This window comes from Squalius cephalus (assembly GCF_949319135.1).
Source record: "Squalius cephalus genome assembly, chromosome: 5".
In the NCBI taxonomy this organism is placed as follows: domain Eukaryota; kingdom Metazoa; phylum Chordata; class Actinopteri; order Cypriniformes; family Leuciscidae; genus Squalius; species Squalius cephalus.
Window position 1 is genome coordinate 19,088,144 of NC_137126.1, and position 23,617 is coordinate 19,111,760.

Genomic DNA, 23,617 nt, shown 5'->3' on the forward strand with positions numbered 1-23,617 from the left:
TCCTTTGCATTAATAATGTAAAAAAAAAAAAAAAAAATCAGTTTTCCCTCTTTATTTTGCGTGACAGGGTGGTTGATTTGAGCTTGACGGAACCTGCCTAATATGAAAAAGGAACAAAATAACTAATGTAAAAGAATGTCAGTACTTGCCTGCTTTTGTTCTTGGTGGCTACAAGGCTCAAATGATGTCACTTCCGCTTTGTGATGTCATTTAAATCAACAGTCCATGATTTATATAAAACAAGTTAGTGTGACGGGGTAAGTCAAACTGAGGGACGCACACAAATCATTAAATATTTACAAAAAAAATAAGGTTTACTTTGAATAAATATATCTTATGTAAAAAGGGACACAGTATAATCCTGAAAATAATAAATGTTTTATAAAAAACAACTTATTTGGTGATATTTTAGATGCAAATGTCATGTTGGTCAACACGGACATGTGAAATTGGCTATGTACTAAAGAAAAATTATTAAAAATAGTATGTTAATCTTTAAGAATAGTATTTTATCATATATCATGTTAACAAGAACACTTGAATTAATAACTTTAAGCTTTTGAAACACATTTTGGGACATTTTTGTGCCTTATGCATCTCGTCAATTGTTGTGGACCCAAATGGCACCCGTTTCGTAGAATGACTCTCAATTGTTTATTTCGTAATACAGATATGGATTTCACTCTCAATAAATTATAGAGAGCAAAATATGTGGTACATTTTCCATTACAGACAATATGATGCTTCATGTTCACCACAAAAGATGACATTATAATTTCACCCTCTTGATACGGTCTTCTTCTCACTCGCCGAACAGTGTGTGTGTGTGTGTGTGTGTGTTTCCATCCTGGTGGTGGGGACTGAATGCACAGACTCATGGGGACTCAGGGTGTCACTGTGGGGACCTAAATTGAGGCCCCCATGAGGAAACAAGTTTATAAATTATACTAAATGGAGTTTTTTTGAAAATGTAAAAATGCAGAAAGTTTTCTGTGATGGGTAGGTTTAGTGTAAGGGGATAGAATATACAGTTTGCACAGTATAAAAAGTCCCCACAAAGATAGTGAACGTGTGTGTGTGTGTGTGTGTGTGTCGTCTCTTCCCACGAACCCTCCCCCGCCTCTCCGCTCGCACTGCCCAAAAAATGTGAAACCAAATCCGAGCAGCAGGTCACAGAGCCTAGTTATTTTAAAACCAATACTCAGCTACCTCGACAGGACCATGGAAGTAACGCGGAACGGGCAGTTTAAAGAAACAATCGTCGCCTTGAGAGATACAGAGTAAAATGAGCGAGCGCCACTACGCTGGTTTAATGTGTATTGTTGTTTGGCTGCTCGTGCGTCTCCAATGTCTCTGCCGGTAGTACTGCCTGGATCTTGTTGTCGTTTATCAGGGGCTGCTCTGGCCCATCAGTTCGCTAACGCCTCTTACAGAAGTCGCAGCCGCTGTGTGTCCGCTCTCCCGGCCCGTATGTCTGGATCGCAGACGCGGATCACCCCGGCGCTGCTGCCCGCTCGCCCTCTGCTGTCCCTCGGCTTGCTGCAGCTGGTTCTCGGCTGCTCCATGGTGGCGCTCTCTTTCGGGGCTCTGTCCCTTAGCAACTCGCCCCCTATTAGAAACTCCTGTCCGTTTTGGGCCGGCTCTTCTGTGAGTATTAGATTACTGGCCATAATCAGAGGTGCTAATGTTTTTATTTTACACCACATAAGCATGCTACAGTACGTTACAGGTATTAAAATGTTTGCCTGGTAATATGTCACTGTGTTTGTCTACAGCTTTTAATTGGTTCATTACAATCGAACAGGTATAAGGAAGTTTTATTGCGGTCTAATGTGTTTCCAATGAATGTAGTCTGATACAGAAACGTGGTGCTACACTTTTAGTTCAGCCTATTTGCTATGTGACCACATCAGACACTGTAGTTTACCAATAATTCACTATGATGAAAGAATGTTAATGTTGTATATTAGTTAGACTTAACGAGTTGGCCACTAATGTGCAGTTGTTGCCTCAAGGAAATATTTCTACCTGATCTGTCCATTTCTTTTATTGGTGTAACCTTATGTTGTTAGGCTGATTCAGTTACATGAAATAATCATTTAAATCCAATCAAATTAAATAAATTTGTAATATATTATGTTAAATAATTAATAATTTAACTGGAATTTCTTCTTAAGTTTTCAGATCTTTAGAAACTAGTGCCAAGTTTTTCCCTCAAAAGAGCAAATTACAATATTATTTCCCATATTTAAGTATGGTTTACATTTGTGGTCATTGGCAGGAGCTGAGTGAACTCGTCAGTGAAGTCATGGTTGAGTGTGAATCTCTTTTACTGCTTAACACTCTATAGTGAGATACTGTTTTTAAGTAAAGCTGCCATATTATGCATACCACACACTTAAAAAAAACTTATTTTGGCATGTAAACAACAGTTAAATAACAAGATCTAATGTTTGCTTATTTATACGTTTGAATTTGAAATGCATTATTGATGAAGAAAATCAAGAAACGTTAACTCTAAAACCTCAAGTAAAAAATCTGAAATAATTGTGTCATTTACCAACGATGTAAATAAAGATATTATAACAATGCTGAAATCACTGTCAAGTTTATTGTCTTATTAAATAATATATTTATTAATATTGATTAATTAATTAATTATTAAATATTTTTTTTATAACATTTTACACTTAACAATGGGGTAAAATACTTTTTTTAATATGTATGAAAAGAAATGAGCTAAACACAGGATCCGCTCAGCTGAAATGGCAGTCCCTCATCATTCAGTGTAATCGACAGGAAGTGGCAGGGTTAGAGGAAACGCAAGAGAGCCGAGAATGGACAATAGTATTTGAGTGAGGCTGCCGGCTAACACCACACTGAGTGAGATGAGTCATTGAAAGTGCTGAAGGCCCTTTTGAGAGTGTACATCATGTGATAATGGGTTCATTATCAGTTAACCTGTCTGTGAGTGTTTGCCTCTTCACTGAAAGTACTGTTTGTTTTCTGTAGGTCATCCTCTCTGGGATTATAGGACTAACCACATGGAAACGGCCAATGCTACTATTGGTATGTGTTTTGCCAATCTAAGACTGATGGTATTTAAGGCGGCAGTTTTTGTGTTCCCTTTTGAATAAGTTTTTGATCCCATTTTAACTTGAAAGTGGTTATATGATGTTTACTACACAGAATGAATCCTGTATTGATCTGAACATATGTTTTCAGGGTTAATCTTCTGTATGCCCATGTCCTTATGTTAAAGGCAGTTGTTAGGCCCTTAAATGACTCCTTAAAGAGGATCTGTGCACTCCAGACATTCAGTTAAGATTAATTAAGTCTCAAGCCGACCATCAGCTTCTTATTGTTGCCATTCATACACACTACTATTCAAAAGTTTAGGGTCAGTAAGATTCTTGGATGCATTAAATGCTGTTCTTTTGAACGTTCTATTCATATAATAAGAAATGTTTGGTGGAGCAGCAGATCAGCATATTAGAATAATTTCTGAAGGATCATGTAAAGATTGGAGTAATGATGGTGAAAAACATATTTGCCATCACAGGAATAAATTATATTTTAAAATACAATATATTAAAATACTAAAAAGTTATTTTAAATTATAATAATATTTCACAAATGTTTCAATCAATTAAATGCAGCCATGGTGAGCATGAGATTTCTTTCAAATACATAAAAAAAAAAATCTCACTGACCCCAAACTTGTGAACACTAGTGCAAGTATCATTTACTAAATCCAGATTTGGGCAGTAATATTATAATTGTCAAATAAAATGACTGACTGGTATTAATCTTTTTCTATCTCTCACACAGGTAAATCTGTTTGTATTGCTGTCAGTGGTCTGTATCCTGCTAAACCTGGCTGGGTTCATCCTCTGCTGTCAGGGGGCTCAGCTGGTCTCCAGTACCATTAACTGCCAGCTGGTGAGGAATCTGTGCACTTGGAAATGTGCTGTGTTTGAGATGATAACATTACAATGTCAAATGACTCATGTATTGATGATTGTATTCAAGAACCTAGATGCAAAATATAAATAGAATCACAAATTGAAGTGGGGTAACACTTAAGATACATTATTAGGGCAACACAGAGCTACACAAACTATACTACATAAACTAATAAATAACATTTGTTGGGTAACACTTTATTTTACAGTGTCATTGTTACATATGTTACATGTAGTTACTAAAGTAATAACTATAAATTATGCATAATCACATGCAACTAACCCTGAACCAAACCCTAATCCTAACCCTATAGTAAGTGCATTTAGTTACTTAATATCACTCAGTACTTAAATGTCTAATTAAATGTCTGTAACAACGGCACATAAAGTTGTAACCATTCGTTGTAGTGTTACAGCAAAGAGGAGTTAGTGTACTAAGCCTGCAACATTTGTATTACAGACATGAAAGATAACTCAAATTGTGCAGAAAATTAGTATTCTGACTAGAATATCAGAATATCTTTTTTTTTTTTACTTAGACCAATTACATATTTGTAAACAACGACATAGCAACCACCTAGGCAACCTCATGGCAAACACCCAGAACACATTATGGAAAAAAGCACATCTGTACAGACCTGATTCAGACCATACATCTGGCCATCTGTACCATGCGTATATGACTGAAGTTTGTCCAAGTCAAAGAGAGCCCTGAAATTGAGAGTCAAAGCAGGTTCCAGCTTTCCTTGGATTTGAATTAGGTTTTTGGCTGCTGTCATTTCCAGGATAGGAAGGCTGTTCTTTTATCATTTCCACCTGTCATGAAAATATCCCTGCCATATTCGTGAGCTCATATCTTGAGCTGTTATCGCATGCAGATCAAAAGACTGTCAAACGTAGAAGACAAGTGCCTGGAAACTTCATCCTCAGTCTCCTACTTTGAATCCAAGCAGTTCTTTAAGTATTACTATATTATGTAATCAGACAACAATGAGAACCAAACATAATAAATGTGTTTCTGTGTTTCAGAGTGAGCAGGGCGATCTCTGTTACTGTTGTGCAGAAACACCGAGCAATCAGTGCAAAGAGGACAAGCTGATTAAGATCTACGCAGGTCATGCATGTGGCACAATGAGAATCCTGCTCAAGGTGTGTGTTCATCTTTGTAATTTTTTTTTAAGTATTAAAATATTATTACACTACTACTTGGTTGATAGATAGATAGATATTTAGATAGATAGACAGACAGACAGATGAATAGACGGATAGAAAGTGATAGTGTCGTGGAAATTCTTAATACGAATTCAACCTACTTAATCTGACTTCTTCACCACTTATTGTTTAAATAATAACTATAGTATCTCAAGGTAATTCCCTAAATTACGTGAATAGTTCCCTGAAGTAAGGCGACGGCGTCCCGTCAAGAAGCTACTATCACTACCTCCGCCACACATGAGCACACAGGTCTTTAGCATCTATACACTCTCACTGTCCTTCTCAGGTGTACGCTGGTCCGACACAGGATCATTAATACTAACTCAGAGTGGCTCTATAGTCTTCCAACACTATCACTGTCTCTGCGGTGGTCTTTTGACTGAAGAATCTTTAGTACTTCTATTCCTCAGCTGCGCAGAAAATATCTGACACGACTCTCAGGTTGATCTTTGTAGAAAAGTTTTATTCATGGCCGGGAGATCACTGGCCACAGCAACCAAGTGAGTCTCCTGAATAGAAAGAAACATGTACATTTAAAACATACAGTTGAGTGAAATCAATGTCACTCAAGTCTTCTTCACTGTGATTTGCTCTGGTGATTGGTTTGTAATGATCTAAGCTAATCATATGACTGTTAGTTCTACTGTGTTAAGCACTTTTTGGCTAAGTATATATGACCTTTGACCAGAACATCCTTAGTCTGCATTTCTCTGTACATTTAATGTTGAAAATACCCATTACATAAAATATTTCTATCATAATAGACAGACATACAGATAGATAGATAGATAGATAGATAGATAGATAGATAGATAGATTTACATTTTATGCATTTGGCAGACGCTTTTATCCAAAGCGACTTACATTGCATTTCAAGGTACACATTTCTTTAATTTTTTTAACAATCTTATCAGTTTTTTGCTTTCCCTGGGAATCAAACCCATGACCATGGCATTGCAAGCACCAACGCTCTACTGGTTGGGTTGGGATGGATGGATGGATGGATGGATGGATGGATGGATGGATGGATGGATGGATGGATGGATGGATGGATGGATGGATGGATGGATGGATGGATGGATGGATGGATGGATGGATGGATGGATGGATGGATGGATGGATGGATGGATGGATGGATGGATGGATGGATGGATGGATGGATGGATGGATGGATGGATGGATGGATGGATGGATGGATGGATGGATGGATGGATGGATGGATGGATGGATGGATGGATGGATGGATGGATGGATGGATGGATGGATGGATGGATGGATGGATGGATGGATGGATGGATGGATGGATGGATGGATGGATGGATGGATGGATGGATGGATGGATGGATGGATGGATGGATGGATGGATGGATGGATGGAGATCATCAGGACTTCAGCAGATCATCTTGACCATGCCTACATGCCTAAATGCATTTAGTTGCTGCCATGTGATTGGCTGATTAGATTTGATATGTGTTAACAAGTTGAACAGGTGTACCTAAAAAGTGTCTGGTGTGTGTATATGAAGACAGATATAAGATATAATAGACGTCAAACAGGCATATAGGAAATCATTTATTTGGGAAATGGGAAATAAGCAGTTTGGTATAATTAGGTCAGGTTAGGAAAAATATTTGACTACAGAATGCCACAACAGACTAATGAAAATGAAGTATTCCAGAGAGCCTTGTACAGTAGATTCGGATGTCATTGAGTTTTCTCTCTTCCAGAAAGTGCTCTTTGCATTGTGTGCGCTGAATGCTTTGGCCACAGCTGTGTGTCTGGTTGCTGCTGCGCTCAGATATCTCCAGATCTTCTCAACCAGACGGCCATGCATGGTGAGATAAATCATATTACAGAAAATATGAGGAAGAAAAAAAATATACAAATATAAATATATTCCAATAACTTAATTCTTGGTCAGTGTTTGGCATAGATTATTAAGACTGTTTAGACATGTTGTGTCAGATTTTTCTAAGCCCTGGTCATGTGATTATGATGGTCTTTGGCAGGAAGAGGCCAGGCCTGTCCCAGAGGAAGTGGATGAGCAGACTCATCTTCCTGACCCAGACGAATTTGTAGCCCCTGCACCTCCTCCTTCATACTTCTCCACCTTCTACTCTTACACCCCTCGTCTGGCTCGGAGGTAAAATATGATTTAATTGAATTATTATTACTGGATCAACCGTATTGTGTTAATTTTTTAACGACACATACATTAATCTATACTTTTTATTTGATGATTTATGCTATTTTTTATTTAAAATAAAACAAAATAAAACGTAAACGTTTGGAATAATCATAATTAAATATAAAACACATAATATATAATTTGCATAAGTAATATGAATAATGTACATTGTACAACATACACTATTGTTCAAAAGTTTGGTAAGATTTATAATGTCCTTGAAAGAAGTCTCTTATCCTCAATAAATCAATCTTAGGTGACAAATACACTACTATTCAAAAGTTAGTTTAATTTATTTATTTATTTTTTAGTAAAGTTTTTTACGTTCTGCATTTTGATCAAAAATACAGTAAAAACTGTAATTTTGTGAAATATTATTACAATTTTGAATAACTGTTTTCTGTTTTAAGATATTGCATTTTAAAAAGTAATTTATTCCTGTGATCAAAGCTGAATTTTCATCATCATTACTCCAGTCTTCAGTGTCACATGATCCTTCAGAAATCATTCTAATATGCTCAAGAAACATTTTTATTATTATCAATGTTGAAAACAGTTGTGCTGCTTATAATATTTTGTGGAAAGCACTTTTTCAGGATTCTTTGATGAATAGAAAGTTCAAAAGAATAGCATTTATTTAAAATAGAGTTTTGTAACATTATTATAAATATTTTTACTGTCTCTTTTGATCAATTTAACGTGTCCTTGCGGAATATTAATTCCATTCCATAAACTTTTAATTTTAAACGGTAATGTGGGTACAGTAAACATCTATTAAGGTAACATCTGCATAATTTCACTTTTTACAGTATACAGTATTATAAAATCTTTCAAGCATTCCATGATCCTGCTGAAGTATTAGTGTCATACACACACACACACTCGCACAGACGTGCAATTTGATCTTGAATTCTTAACCAAAAATACAGCAGGATTTATCAGATTTGTGAGTGGGTGGCTCAGTGTTTGGCAGGCAACCAAAATATTTTGGCAACCTAAAACAGGATTAAAGTTTGTGTGTGGGAAAGCATGATATACTCCTGTTTCATTGGATGTCCTGATCAAACACTAATGGGTGTATATCTTCAATGTTTACTGTCGTTATATTTTCTCATGGCTTGTTTACAGTGTAAATGTGTGTGTTTTGACAGGATGTTTGGTGACGGTATGATTCCCCTTCCTCATATATACGGTGCCAGAATTAAAGGAGTGGAGGTGTTCTGTCCTCTAGACCCTCCTCCACCTTATGAAGCTGTTGCACCGCAACCAGCAGCTCAGGTACTGATTCATATAGTGATCATATGCCATCTGCTATCACATAATCATCTCTGTGATGAAAGTCAAAAGGCAGTTAGCATTTACAGCATTTATTCATGATAGCATTTCACCTTACTGACCTCATTTCAGCAAACATGGTACCGTGTCCTGGTTCGGCAGGCTTACATTGGCAACAGCTCAATCAAATACAGTCCTTGTCCGCTCACTGACCTTCTGTATTTATATCAGGCTCAGAATACTGAGGTGCAAATGACCGATCTGACCGAGGTCCTCACAGAGAATGCAGAGACGGAGACGCCCAGTGATGGTATGAACTAGTTGTATTTTTGCATATAGACCTGTTGAGAGGAGCAGTATAGATAAACATCGACATTACAGACTTAAAGGGATAGTTCACCCAAAAGAGAAAATTAGCCCATGGTTAACTCACCCTCAAGTCATCCTAGGGATATATGACATTCTTCTTTCAGATGAATACAATGCGGTGTTATATTAAAAAATGTCCTGGCTCTTCCAAGCTTTATAGAGGCTGTGAATGGCTGTTTCTGTTTTGATGTTCATAAAAGTGCATCCATCCATCATAAAAGTGCTCCACACTGCTCTGGGGGGTTAATAAAGGCCTTCTGAAGTGATGCATTTACATGTTACAAAGTAAAATTCTAGCTTCCGCCCGAACAAACATATGCAGTCTACTCACGCCTAAAGCGCAACTTACGCAACTTGTGACGTCGGAAGTAGCGTAGTGCGTCATGGCGTAGTGTAAATATCAGCAGTGCGTCACATTACTTAGACTTAAGTCGAATCCGTTTGGCCGGAAGCTAGTTATTTTACTTTATAAAGTTTTAAATATTAATATTTTTCTTACACAAACACATCGCTTCACTTCAGAGGGCCTTTATTAACCCCCCAGAGCAGTGTGGAGCACTTTTATGATGGATGGATGCACTTTTATGGACATCAAAACAGAAACAGTCATTCACTGCATTTATAAAGCTTGGAAGAGCCAGAACATTTTTTTATATATATATCTCTGATTGTGTTCGTCTGAAAGAAGAATGTCATAGAATGACTTGAGGGTGAGTAAATCATGGGCTAATTTTAATTTTTGGGTGAACTATCCCTTTAAGGACCACACCAAGGACGATAACTATAACAATAATGTTAAAGACATAGTTCTAAAAATCATTCTAAATGTAAAAGAATAGCAGAGTCCACACCACGACTATAACGATAATGGGACAGAGAAACAATATAATTGAAAGCACTTTCAGAATGAATTTTTCCAGCTGATGAATGATAAAAACATTGACAGCCAATCAGAATCCATCCTAAGCATTTAAAGCGCAGGCAACAAAACTGAGGCACTAAAATAGTTATCGTTAACTTACAGTTATAATTATAGTTATCGTTCATGGTGTGAACGGGCCTTTACAGTTGTCTCTGAACATTAAACCATGGCAGGTGAAAGTATTTTAACATTGAACAAAAGACAGTTCACCTTTTAAAACATTGCAAGTTAGGTGTAATGGTGTTATAATCAACAAATAGAAAATTCCCTTTTGAAAATCTGGAGCTGCTACGTGAAGGTGTTCTTGATACCGCTTCTATGAATCCAGTGCCTCTGGTCCTCTATATTTAATCAAGATGCTCACAGAGTATCACAGTACCAGTCCATAATTATGTCATCTGTGTATTAAAGGAAATGTATTTTAGTGGCGTCAGTTGTATGTCCAGTGTTCCTTGGTGAGGGATTTATTTTTCTTTTTATAGCTGTCTGTATCCTTCAACACATTCAAAGATAGCACGACATGTTTTTAATGATCCTTCACGGGTTACTATTCAGACAGGGGCCGCTTTTCAAAATGTTCTAGTTTCACACAGAATTTTTTATTACCAATTATATTATCAGCATAACAATTTGAAACGGAATTGAATTGATAAACGAAGATGAATTTGGTTTAATGACAGCAGAACTTGAACTGCATGACCTTCACATGTTTGTCATTTCCAGATTTAAAAGGGAATTTTTAAAAAGAAATAGTTTTTGTATTCAGCAAGGATGCATTCAATTGACCAAAAGTGATTTTTATTTCAAATAAATGCTGTTCTTTTGAACTTTCAATTCATCAGTTCTGATTCTTCATGTGACTTAAGACTGGAGTAATGGCTAATGGCATAATTTTTACTGTATTTTTAATCAAATAAATGCAGACTTCTTTCAAAAAGATTATGATAGATTAGGATATTTTAGATATTGTTGTTTGTTATGAAGTAACATGATGTTACATCTCTTGATTTAGACAGCACAACTCTTAAAATGGTCTCTGGTAGACTTTATAGACTTGTTTTGGCCAGATTCCTCTTTTTATGGATTTAACCAAGCCGTTGCTGACACAGAACAGACGTATATAGACTAGAAAAACAAGAAAGACTTCAGAACAAATGATGTTTACTTTTTTTTATGTAGTTTGTTTGCATGTTTTATTCAGACCGGAGCTGTCAGACGGCCATATTGAGCCCCACACCCCCGATACAGTCCTCACAGCCTCACAGCACAGTCTCCAACAGCAGAAAACCCCACAGACCTCGCCTCCGCAGGTCCAACAGCGACCCCGTCCTGCTAGACCTGACCGCCAAAGGTAAGGGAAGGAATCCTCAAAATGGCCTGATTGGTCAATTGCGACACTCTAGTCAGATACATATACAGTAGTCGACATTTGAAGTGGTTCAAAACCTTTCATCAAAGTTATACATGAATTTTGAACAATACCCGTTCTTGTCTTAGGACAGCTTTGATGAACTTTTTTGATCCACTTCAAATGTTGACTACTGTATATATATAATATATTTTACCTATATTATATTTTCCATAAAAGGTCGAAGAGCAGACACTGACACAATTCTTTATAATTAGTTTATGAACACTGGCTTCTCTCCAATTACAGATGGAGGTTTCTTTTTACTCGGTGTGTGTATCCAAAGCAGAGTACTGGTCTGATAGTAAATCTAGAGGAACTATACTTGTCAGTGGTTACTTTAAGCCCTTCTTTAAATATAGGACTCTCAGTGTTACTGATGAGGGGGAGAAGAGGGCGATTAAATACACGGCCATAAATCGACTTCTCCATTTCTTCAAGTTTCTTCTTCAAGAAATCTCTCACACACATCTATCTGATGTAGGATTAACGGTTTATGAAGTGCTTATACTTTTCCAGTTCCTGTACAACTGAAAACTGAAACTGGTCTTCGCCGTTATACCAACTCCAGCTGGCTTAGATGGATGCATTTCTTTTTAACTTGGTCAAATAGAACGGTTCAGTTTCTTGTCCTAAACCCTATACGAGTCGAGAATTATGATTTTTGAGCCATGGGCTCCCTCAGTGATTTTGAAAGTGTTTTTGAAATAGCAGTTTTAATTTATGAGTACAGAATAGCCTGTGGATATTTAAAATTACTTGAGGAGACTTTGATGCTTTGTCCTACTACTGAAATTACACACATTCTCAGCTTAGATGTGAATGTTCAGGATTCCCTGCGCTTTCAGGCTAAATAAAAGCTTGATGGTTTAATGTTTGAAAATTGCGATGAATATATTAGTATTTTAATGATTATGTTTCTTAAGGCGAGACACTACAGACAAAAACAGTGTTTTTTCATGCATCTGTCAATTTTGAGATTTTGGGCTTTTTGGCTTTTCATAAAGTGTTTTTTCAGACCTGTGGAAAGAAAACATCCAAAATACACTTTTAACATTATCTTTTAGAGCACCTCATCTATTTGCGTCTTATCTTTAAAGGTCGTTTTCGCAAAAATATTTTTTCCTCCTACACTGAGCCTGATAGTGTCCACTTCAGTAGCACTTACATACACCAAACTTTACAGTTTCATTCTTATCTTTATTCTGAAGGTTTTTTTACACAGGGGTTTGTTCATATATAATTTTCCTGATTTTATACAAAATTTTATTCCTACTTTTTTTGGCTGATAAATAGAGATATCCAAAATCCCCTCTGTAAAAACCTTTGACTCTAATATCAAAAAAAAAAAAAAAAAATGAAACAAGTATTTTGAACCTGACTTTGTTATAGACGTTTATGCAAATTAGTGGATATTTAATTAGATAACGCCTCATTTGCATATTTAAACATAACATTTCAGAAAACTTATAATACAATATTTTTTGTTGCAATTATTAATGTAATCAATTAACTCGTGAAGTGTGGTGATATCTATTAGTTATTTTTTTTACCCTATTCACCTGAAGTGTATTGCCTTAAATACTCAAATTTATTTATTTTACAGGGAAATATTACAATAGCAATATTTCTCGTTTAATATTTGTATTGAATAATAATAATGAACTAAATTAAATAATTAGTTACATGAATGTAAATATGAATCTAATAGTAACATACATAATAATAATAATAATATTGATGATAATAATAATATTAATTTTTATTGTATCAATATATAATCAAACAATTTGCCAAATTGTGCAGCCCTACAAACAAGTATAGCATTTTTGTGTGAAAAATTGCTATTAGATTTCCCCCGTCAAATTGTGTAGCTCTGCTTGAAAGCATTGTGTGCTTTAGAAAAGTGAAATGAGTTTTCATCTCTAATGAGTTTACATAATTTTACAAATATTTGTCAAAAACATGCAGGGGTAATAAATATGTCATTGTGATATTGGATTCTCTCTCTCTCATAGTAATGAGTTGTGAAGCCGCTACACAGACAGAATTAGGCCCGGCGTCAGCGACAGGAACAGAGCATGGGACGGTTACGCTACGAAGGGGCCGTGGCAAACGGAAGCCTCGTCCCAACTCCATGGTGGACTACCAGAACTATAGAGACACAAAACTGCTGGTGGCACGTTTTCTGGAGCAGTCCTCATGCAGCTTGACCCCTGAGGTACAGGAGCTGGTCAACAGCATCAAAACCGTCCTGCGCTCTGATGAGGAACACATGGAGGAGGCCGTTCGCTGTGCCAGCTTCATCGACCAGGCAAGACACCGCAAAAAAAACCCTGCATAGAATTGCGTATTGCTTAGAGCACGTGCTCTGACACATTTAGCTTTGGTGCTCAAGTGGGTGATTTGAGTTTGAATCCAGCTCGTGACATTTTACAGGGATAGTTTCATAGATTGTCATCATTTACTCACCCTCAAGTTTAAGTTTATTTCTCCTGCTGAACACGAAAAGAAGATGTTTTGAAGAATATGGGTAACCAAAAGTTGATGAGCCCCATTGACTTCCATAGTAGGAAAAAAAAAAAATACTATGGAAGTCAATGGGACCCATCAACAGAATTTTTATTTTTGGGTGAACTATCCCTGTAAAGCCTGACATATGAAATAGTTGGAACAGTTAATTGAACCTTTAGACAAAATAAAATCAATTTTAAATTCAATTTTTTGTTGTTATTTAGTATCATATTTGATACATCAGGCTGTTAGGCTCATATAATACAGGTGAATATGGAGCTCATAATTGAGTAAGGGAAAACACCTGTTTCATCAACTAAAAAATATGCAATTTGGTGCAGTTGCTGATATTTCTATAAATTCTGATTGCTTATAATGTAAATCAATGACATCTTTAAAATAGTACAGCATTAGCAGACTACTTACATAATGCATATAAATTAGGGCTGTCAAACGATTAATCGCGATTAATCGCATCTAAAATAAAAGTTTGTGTTTACATAATATATGTGTGTGTATGGAGTAAATATAAATATAAATACACACATATATATTTAAGAAAAATGTGTTATTTATATATAAAATATTTATATATAATATAAATTATATATAATATAAATATATATACACAGTATATACATGCAAATATTTCTTAAATATATACATGCATGTGTGTGTATTTATATATAGAAAATAATTATACACCGTACACACACATATATTATGTAAAAACAAACTTTTATTTTGGATGCGATTAATCGCGATTAATCGTTTGACAGCCCCAATATAAATACAATTTTTACTCTATATCTCCCAATAATATGTCTTGTAAGATGATATTTAACTGCTTTAGTTTAAAACTATTTATTTTTAACTATGGGGGCAAAACATATAATGAAATACAATACAACAACGATTGAGAAATGTACAAATAAACATTCGTCAAAGGCCTGATGTATCATATTTGATACTCACGTTGATTTTTCTAAATAATTGTGTGTGGATAATCTAGTTGCTTCAGTCCAGTAAGTGTTTATCTTGAAATATTGCTAACAATATAAAAGTATTTCCGTTTAATTTGTAAAAACCAGGATAGATTTCACAGCAAAGCGGCACAATCTGATGGGGATGTTTTTACAGTTATATTAACAGGCCTTTTACTTGCTAAGAAAGTACAAACTATCAATTTGACGACAGAAGGCACGAAGTAGATTTTGGTTTTTCAGCAATGTTTTGATTATTAGAAATTAGCATATCTTATATAATACATTAGGCTTTGTAAGATGAATATCCCATTCAGCCGTTTTTGTTCCTATGATTTCCTGTCCTCTCAGAGATCATTTTCATTAATGTTTCCAGGCCATCACAGTTTCAGAGGTTGCACCAGCCCGATCGGCGCAGACGGAGATCCCCTCCAACACGCTTCCGCTGCGCAAACGTCCGGGCGTCCTTCACCTGCGCAGCTGTGGCGATCTCAGCTCCTTCACCTGCGCACAGCTGCACACAGGCACCCGTTCTCGGACTAATTCCAGGATGAGTTCTCGGGCAGGATCCCGCCGCCTGGAACAGGAACGCCCACACAGCCTTATAGGAGTCTTCCGAGAAACTGTCCTCTGAGCGACGTCTCAAACGGACTGGATACGCAAGGAAAAAGACTCTGTCCCGGTCGGGTGAAGGTATAGTGAACACCACAACGTGACGGAAGCTAAGCTTTGTATAGAGTACAGATGATTTCACTTCATTTTCTGTTTTTGTTGTCAGTGTATAAACTGAATATTATTCATTTTTAATTTTACAGTTGGAATTCCATCTGTTGCTTGTTTTTATTTTCACATGATTATATTGAAACACTGGGGGGGAAAAAAACAATGTTTATTTACCAAATGTCCATGTTCCTTATTTAAAAATGATTTAAAAATGGACTATGTGAAAAATACAATAATCATTATATTAAGAGAAACATTCAAATAGCATGGCTATATTTAGCTTATGTGATGTGGAGAATTACTCAATGCTGATTAAATCAGCATATTGTGAGGTAGAGAATGAATTTGAAACTTTTTTTTTCTTTTTTTTTTTTTTTCTATTTGACCATTCTGAACAATATTATTATTTCAGTCATACTTTAGTTTAGGGTTCAGCTCTCACTATTAACTATGACTTTTGCCTCGGTAAATTACTGCTTTTTAATAGTAAGTAAGGTAGTTGTTAAATTTTGGTATTGGGTAGGATTAAGGGATGTAGAATATGATCATGCAGAATAAGGCATTAATGTGCTTTATAAGTACTAATAAACAGCCAATATCCTGGTAACATGCATGCTATTAAGCAACTATAGTTAACAGTGAGAATTGGACCCTAAACTAAAATATAATGAGATGTTCTCAGAGATGTATTGTGCATTATTACTGAATATGAGGAGGCTCATCTGAATTGTATGGGTGAAACATGCAATCCAAATTCCTCCTGAATTAAACATGGTTTTAAAGTCATCTGCCTTTTGTCTGTTTTTTTATTCAGTTGACATTACGAGAGTGTAGAATAAACTTTAGTTACACTTTATTTTAAGGTGACAGTTACATAATTGCTCAAATAAGTACTGAGTATTAATTAACTACATGTACTTACTATAGAGTTATGGGTTACACTTTATTTTAAGGTGTCATTGTTACAGTGTAATATTTAAGTACTGAGTAATATTAAGCAACTTTATGTACTTAATATAGGGTTAGGATTTGTTTAGGGCTAGTTGCATGTAATTATGCATAATTTACTGTTATTACTATGGTAAGTACATGTAACATATGTAACAAGGACACTGTAAAAGGATTTGGTTTAGGGTTGGTTACTTGTAATTATGCATGATTTACTGTTATTACTATAATTTGAACATGTAGTAACGTGTAACTACGTCACCTTACAATAAAGTGTTACCTAAACTTCTCTAATTATATGCTGCCGTTCATAAGTTTCGGGTCAGTAAGATTTTTGGTTACGCTTTATTTTAAGGTGTCAGTGTTACAGTGTAATTATGCATTTAAGTACTGAGTAATAATAATTTACTACATGTACTTACTATAGGGTTAGGATGAGGGTTTGGTTTAAGGTTAGTTGCATGTAATTATGCATAATTTAGTTATTTCTACAGTAACTACATGTAACGAGTAACAATGACACTAAAATAAAGTGTTACCAGATAATAATAAAAAAATTAATAGTTTTACTCAGTAAGGACGCATTAAATAGATCAAAAGTGACAGAAAAGAAATGTGTAATGTTATAAAATTTTTATATTTCAAATAAATGACGTACTATTCATCAAATAATCCTAAAAACTTTCACAAAAATGTTAAGCAGCACAACTGTTTTCAACATTGATAATAATAAGAAATGTTTCTTGAGCAGCAAATCATCATATTAGAATGATTTCTGAAGGATCATGTGACACTGAAGACTGGAGTAATGATGCTGAAACTTCACAGGAATAAATTACATTTTCAAATATATTAAAAGAGAAAACGGTTCAGTTAAATTGTACTATTTCACAATATTACTGTATTTTTTATCAAATAAATGCAGCCTTGGTGAGCATAAGAACAGGAAACAGGAAAAAAAAACTTACCGACCCCAAACTTTTGAACAGTAGTGTGTATTTGAGCACATTACACAGCACATTGTCTCTTATTTGGGGTAAATACACAACAGCTACCGTTTCGGATGACGACCAGGACCAGTAACTGAAAATCATGCTGATCGTGTGTGAGATGAAAGAGACATTCTAGTAATATACACTCTCAGTAGTTGGTTTAATAGTGTAAATACTGTTACAAACATTCCTGCTATGGTAAAGGAATGTGTCTAAATAGTTCAATCACAGAGAAGCTAGCAAATAAATAAACATTGCTATTGCTTTACAGAAAATGTGTTTTTACTTTTAGACAATGACAAACATAGAATTGTAATTACATTCAGAGCAAGTGCATTATAAATACTAATCAAACCCACAGTTTCTCTTCTACTTCAGTACGAACCACACACTCTGCTGAGGCCTTGCATTCTACAGTCTCGAGGTGGGAATCCGTCCAATACTCCGCAAATCCAGGGTTACATATTATGTACACTGATATTTCATACCTGGTGTCATTAACGACACATTAAGCCACTTGTTTTGCTTCTCCATTATTAAATAATTAAATCCATCCCTCATTAAAGCTTGTACATTATTCTGAGGCGGACACAGAATGTCTTGTACTGTATAGTGCAGAAGTCTGGGACACTAGGTTGATGCGTTAATATTACAGCTCAAAAAACATAACCGTCTAAACTGTCACTGTTTCATTTCAGTGCAAAAATGGACAACATCTTTTACAATAAATATGGGAGGATGCTATGGTGGTAGCAGATCAATTACATTATCATGGCAAAAGTTAGTGATATTCAGCCTGCGGATTTCAATCATGAAGTGATGATGCCCCTTAGAAATAAAATATTAAATAATAGCACACTGGTGTCAAAGACTTTTGCAGTTTACTTTCATTATTGTACACGGTATATATACTGTATATATAATGCTATATGTAAATAAATATAATATTATATATATATGAAAGTGTCTAGCTGGTTTTATTTGATGATGATGATGATGAAGTCATTTGTAATCACACATCACACTCACTACAAGAATAAATAGCAATGCATACAAAAAGATCATGCTTCACACACAAAAAAAACAATAAAACATGAGGCCCTTCCTCTGTGTTAATGACTTTTGATTCAATTAGTAAAATAATACAGTGCTAATGAGGTCATATTGTGGGGTGAAATTCACATTTTAAGCAACAAGAAGTATCATTTCTTATCAGCGCCACAATTACAGGGAGCTTGGTAACATCTGAAAGAGCCAGAATGCCATCAAATACAGTCGTCGCAGAGCTATAAGATTCCTCGCGATATTTCTAGTATCAATACAGATTCAACTGCAGAAATGTCATCAGATTATGATATAGTCTACATTGCTGTAACAATCATTTGATGGTAAAAGATACCTTTGCAAATGTGTGAGTGTGTTCTCAAAAGAATTCCAGGCAACACGCAAGTACACTTAATGGTAAATATGGGGAGAGTGGTTACAAAGCTTCTTGTAAGACATTTTCTGCTCGTTTTTTCTTCAGATGCAAAATCACAAAGTGATATTTGCCAGGCTTCAGACAGTCTCTTATAAGTAATAATGGAGATGTGCCAAAGCATGCCGAGGTTCTTGCACAGATGGTACTATAATGTTTGTCTGAGAGGGCAAATCTCTGGAAACACAGTCAGTTTTTAATCGGTTCATGGTGAGATGTTCTATACTAAAACAGTATACTGGATACTTGGTCATACACACTTGCAAATCCAACTCAAATGTACCAGATTGAAGCTTTCTGAGAGTGAATACAGTTCTGTTAAGACACATTCTGTTCTTGAGTGAACACAAAAAAAACACACTAAGTGAAAAAGTAGCACACGTGAATTAAACATTTAGTTGATAAAAAAAAGACCGTAATGAAAAAAATCCATCTTGAAAATGTCAACACAAACTTTTTTTTCCAAGTATAAATGTTTAAATGAAAATGCTACTAATATGGGCATATTTAATTTGCAATATTATTTCATTTACAGATGCTTAAGACAAAAAGGAAGGTTTTCTGTGCATAAAAATAAGGAATGGATTCATTTACAACAACACAAAATATTGCACATCAATTAAAAAAAAACAGAAAAAAACGAATTGTTAGTACACTTTCCCCTGACTGTAATATATGTGTATGTTTATTTAAAGAGGTTGTTCAAAACGTGTCCCATTCAAACAACTATTATCAAATCTCCAAAATGCACCTCCATATATTTCCAAAACACTTTCTTTTCTTTTTTTCAAAATATGGCATCATCATTCTGTAAGGCATTTCATCCACAATTTCTATGTGCTCTACTCTATACTTACTCCTAAGTATACTAGACATTCCCATGAAGCAAAAAGCTCATCGTCATTTTGATAGGAACTGTGTTTAAAAAAACCTTTTCACAGGACTCAATGGTTTGGTCCATTTCTAAGCAAACAGGATGCAGATTTGAATTTAAGAAATGTAAGTGTATTTCGTGTTTCGGTATCAATTACCTATAAATATGATCAAAGATGCGACATATGAGCTATTTTTAGAAACATTAAATAATATTAACAATGTTTGAAATGTATATGTAATACATTATATCAGGTAAATTAACTTTCATTTTATGGACCATAATTGAAAAACACTCTAGTTTACTTACAATATTATCCAGTCAAAAGATGTCACTTTTTTTAAAAAAATGTTGTCAATTAAACAATTTTAAACAAAATTTAAATTTTGGTGGCTCTATTAATTGAAAATTTAATCAGTTATTTTAATTATTAAATATAAAGACATAATTAGGCCAAGATATGTCTTTGAAATTGCAATTCAGTACATGTATTTTCCTGTCGTTCCAATTCAAATTCAAATTCAACATCCTGTAAGTTGTGACCAATTCAATTCAAACTCCATTTCATGAATTAAAGTTGCAGTTTGCTATTTTCACCATATTCCTCAGACTAACAGCTGCCCTTAAAAATTAAAGTTGAATCTAAAACGCTTGATGACTGCCAAGCTCAAATAAATAACAGCAAAAAAGAATGGTAAGGCAAACTCCTTTTTGTCCACCTAACGCTCACCTCACACAGGAGTCGGTATCTGGTTTCAATAGGACACCATTTCCTGTGATGGGGCTCTTTAAATATTTCTCACACTCTCTCTCTGCTTCGGTCCAGTGCACACAGAGAGGAACAACACAGCACGGCAATCTCACTCACAGCAACAGAAAAGGACAGATGAAGAGCTCAGGGGAGGCAGTGAAGTCATGGAGAGCCATGTTGAGCAGAGCTTCAGTGGATTCAATCACACAGTCACCAGTCCACAGGCCTGACACTTTCACATCAAGATTAAGGTTATATCTGGTGACAACGGGGAAGGAGGCTTGAGAAAGCGTTGTAGCTTTAGATGTAAACTGGTTGCTCCTGGGCTGTTAACAAGCGATACATGGCAGCCGGCATAGTCTTCATGTGAATCTGTTCAGAGTGGGGCGAAACGTGAGAGTCAGGTTCAAGTGACCGCAAACACCATTTAGACACTCAAGCCAAACGTAAAAATATATTATATAAGTGTGATATAAGTGTATATATATAAGTGTGAACTAGTTGTGGGCGATATGAACAAAAACATATTAAACAATATGAGAAAATGTATTTCACAATAATAATAATAATTATAATAAATATATATATATATATATATATATATATATTAGGGCCGGGACTCGATTAAAAAAAATTAATCTAATTAATTAGAGGCTTTGTAATTAATTAATCGAAATTAATCTAATTTTAATTGCATATAAATTAGGGCTGTCAATCAATTAAAAATTTTAATCTAATTAATTACATACTCTGTGATTAATTAATCTAATCTTTGCTGTGAAAGTATTAAATATTTCAATTCAAATGAATCAATGAATAATCAGCATTAGTGACATTAAAGTTCAAAAACTCTTTTATTATTATTTTCACTGTTCAAATAATTGAACATTATTATTAATAATTGTGTTGAACATGTTATTGAAATAATGTTCAAATGTTCAAAGGGTGAGCATTGAAATAATTGTGCCTAGCAAATAATCAATACAATACAATACAATTGAACATTATTAAATTATTGAACATTATTAAATTATGCATTTAATATTAAACATTAAATTATAAACATTATTTACACTTGCTTCTACAGGTTTTTAACATTACTTCTAAATGCTGCAATTTAAAGTTTGAGATGTTTTTCATCTGTTTTAGAAAGTATTTTTAGACTTTTGTTATTTCAGAATAAAACTTGTTTTACAATCTTGAGCATGTGTTATATTTTTATTAAATGTGTTTAAGCCATTGCTGCAAGTAATTTGACAGTTAACAATATTTTAGTGTACAGTTAATCACAAATTCAGTCAGCATTGTCATGACTCATGTTTCAACTGCAAACTAGGTTGTAATTGAATGTACAATTGTATTATCCCATGATGAAAGGTAAGATGGTGAAACGACGTCACGATATCAACGTTGATTCAATTTGCAAAACCGAAACATGGTGACGTCATGCGCATGAGTATTACGTGTTCAGTCTATAGGCGCGTAGTGTTTCTTTACAAAGTGACATCGCCAACTACTGGCCTGGCATGAAAAATACATTGATCTTGGTCATTTTCACGGATCCGTGTGAACGGGGATCGTTTTGACCACGTTTGTCATCTGTATGTGAAAAACGCAAAAGAAAAACGTTTCAGTTTTTAGTACGTTGTTGTCGTAGGAGCGTACCTAAAGTATTTTGACCCTTTCTGGTTGTCAAACATTAGTGGATCATTATCATAGTTATCATGATGAACACCACCTGTGGTTACTCTGATAGGACACCTGTGTGAACTGACTTCATATAAAAATCACACTGGCACTTGTTGATTAACAGTCATTGCAAAAATAACTTCTGAGAAAAGCCAATGTTGATAGGCTGTGATCTACATGAAACAGAGCTAAACCAGGTGCCAAGTTTCCGTAGTTTCATGATCATAACTTAAATAAATAGGGTCATTACCTCATTGGAGAATGTGAAAAATATTATGTTGTTAGGCAGGTGTGGAGCTCGATCGTGCTCCCCAAACTTACCTCACCAACTGCATTAGACAGAATGTGTACAATCTTCTCATGAGGGGTGGCCACAACACTCTGGCTATTGATTTCAATGATCCGGTGGCCGACACGGACCCCACCGCGCTCTGCTATCCCTCCTCTCATGAGACTGCAAATCTGGAGGATGCAAAATACATTAAAGTTGTACTTCAGATCAGATTGTAGTAGCATTGAGATACTATCATATATATATATATATATATACTGTATATATATATATATTTTTTTTTTGCAATCTTTTGAATACATTTAGTTTTTTGTATTTTCCATTTTAATTTTAGTTAAAGTTTTAGTAAGCACGTTTTTGTCATTTTTATTAGTTATTGTGTTTATGATTTATTTTATTATTATTATGTTTATTTATTTGATTTTTAATTGTTTTAGCTAATCAAATTCAACTAAATGAAAATGAGAAATGTTACTTTGGCAACTAGCTGAAATAAATTTTATTTTAGGTTAACATTTATTTTATTTAAAGTAACAAAATGTTTTTTTTTTTTTAATGGTTTTAGTTAACTATAAAAACCCTGATTCAGACTCTTTAAAAGTCAAGTCACTACTGAAAAAACATTTGGTAATAACTTTAGTTTAGGGTCCATTTCTCACTATTAACTAGTTTCTTATTAGCATGCATATTACTAGGATATTGGCTGTTTATTAGTACTTATAAAGCACTTATTAATGCCGTATTCTGCATAACCATATTCTACATCACTAAATCCTACACAACACCTAAACTTAACAACTACTTACTAACTATTAATAAGCAGTTATTAGGAGTTTATTGAGGCAAAAGTCATAGTTAATAGTTAGTTAATAGTGAGAGCTGGACCCTAAACTAAAGTGTTATCAAAAATTACCGTTGCACTGATTACAAACTACTACAACATTAAAGTATTAATAACAATAAAGGTCAATAAAACTATTTTCATCTATAGGCTGATAAATGGCTAATGTTATTTCTTTTTTCTTTTTTTCT

At 34.7% G+C, this 23,617-nt stretch overlaps 2 protein-coding genes across 3 annotated transcripts in view; one reads left to right on the forward strand and one right to left on the reverse strand.

Moving 5' to 3' along the window:
• Nucleotides 1–1,071: 1,071 nt before the first annotated feature.
• fam189a2 (family with sequence similarity 189 member A2) lies at nucleotides 1,072–16,348 on the forward strand. Its single transcript, XM_079871001.1, has 11 exons — nucleotides 1,072–1,647; nucleotides 3,013–3,069; nucleotides 3,832–3,942; nucleotides 4,995–5,114; nucleotides 6,908–7,015; nucleotides 7,190–7,323; nucleotides 8,520–8,646; nucleotides 8,875–8,953; nucleotides 11,136–11,285; nucleotides 13,361–13,656; nucleotides 15,216–16,348. Exons 1-11 carry the CDS (start codon nucleotides 1,348–1,350, stop codon nucleotides 15,471–15,473), a joined length of 1,740 nt encoding a protein of 579 aa, XP_079727127.1. The 5' UTR covers nucleotides 1,072–1,347; the 3' UTR covers nucleotides 15,474–16,348.
• Nucleotides 16,349–18,454: 2,106 nt separating this feature from the next.
• apba1a (amyloid beta (A4) precursor protein-binding, family A, member 1a) overlaps nucleotides 18,455–23,617 on the reverse strand; it is a 55,980-nt gene continuing 50,817 nt past the window's right edge. For both annotated transcript variants that reach the window (XM_079870999.1, XM_079871000.1), the window contains 2 exons: nucleotides 22,615–22,755; nucleotides 18,455–20,976 (listed from right to left, as the gene is read on the reverse strand). In XM_079870999.1, coding sequence (XP_079727125.1) covers nucleotides 20,905–20,976; nucleotides 22,615–22,755 — 213 coding nt within the window. In that variant the 3' untranslated portion in view covers nucleotides 18,455–20,904. The remainder of the gene's footprint in view (nucleotides 20,977–22,614; nucleotides 22,756–23,617) is intronic.

What these genes read in the sequence shown, in the direction of transcription:
- fam189a2 (XM_079871001.1), top strand. Translation starts at nt 1,348, where the DNA reads ATGTCTCTGCCGGTAGTACTGCCTGGATCTTGTTGTCGTTTATCAGGG. An exon ending in GTACCATTAACTGCCAGCTG is followed by an intron (nt 3,943 to 4,994) that starts GTGAGGAATCTG and finishes TCTGTGTTTCAG; the next exon opens with AGTGAGCAGGGCGATCTCTG. An exon ending in GTGCCAGCTTCATCGACCAG is followed by an intron (nt 13,657 to 15,215) that starts GCAAGACACCGC and finishes TAATGTTTCCAG; the next exon opens with GCCATCACAGTTTCAGAGGT.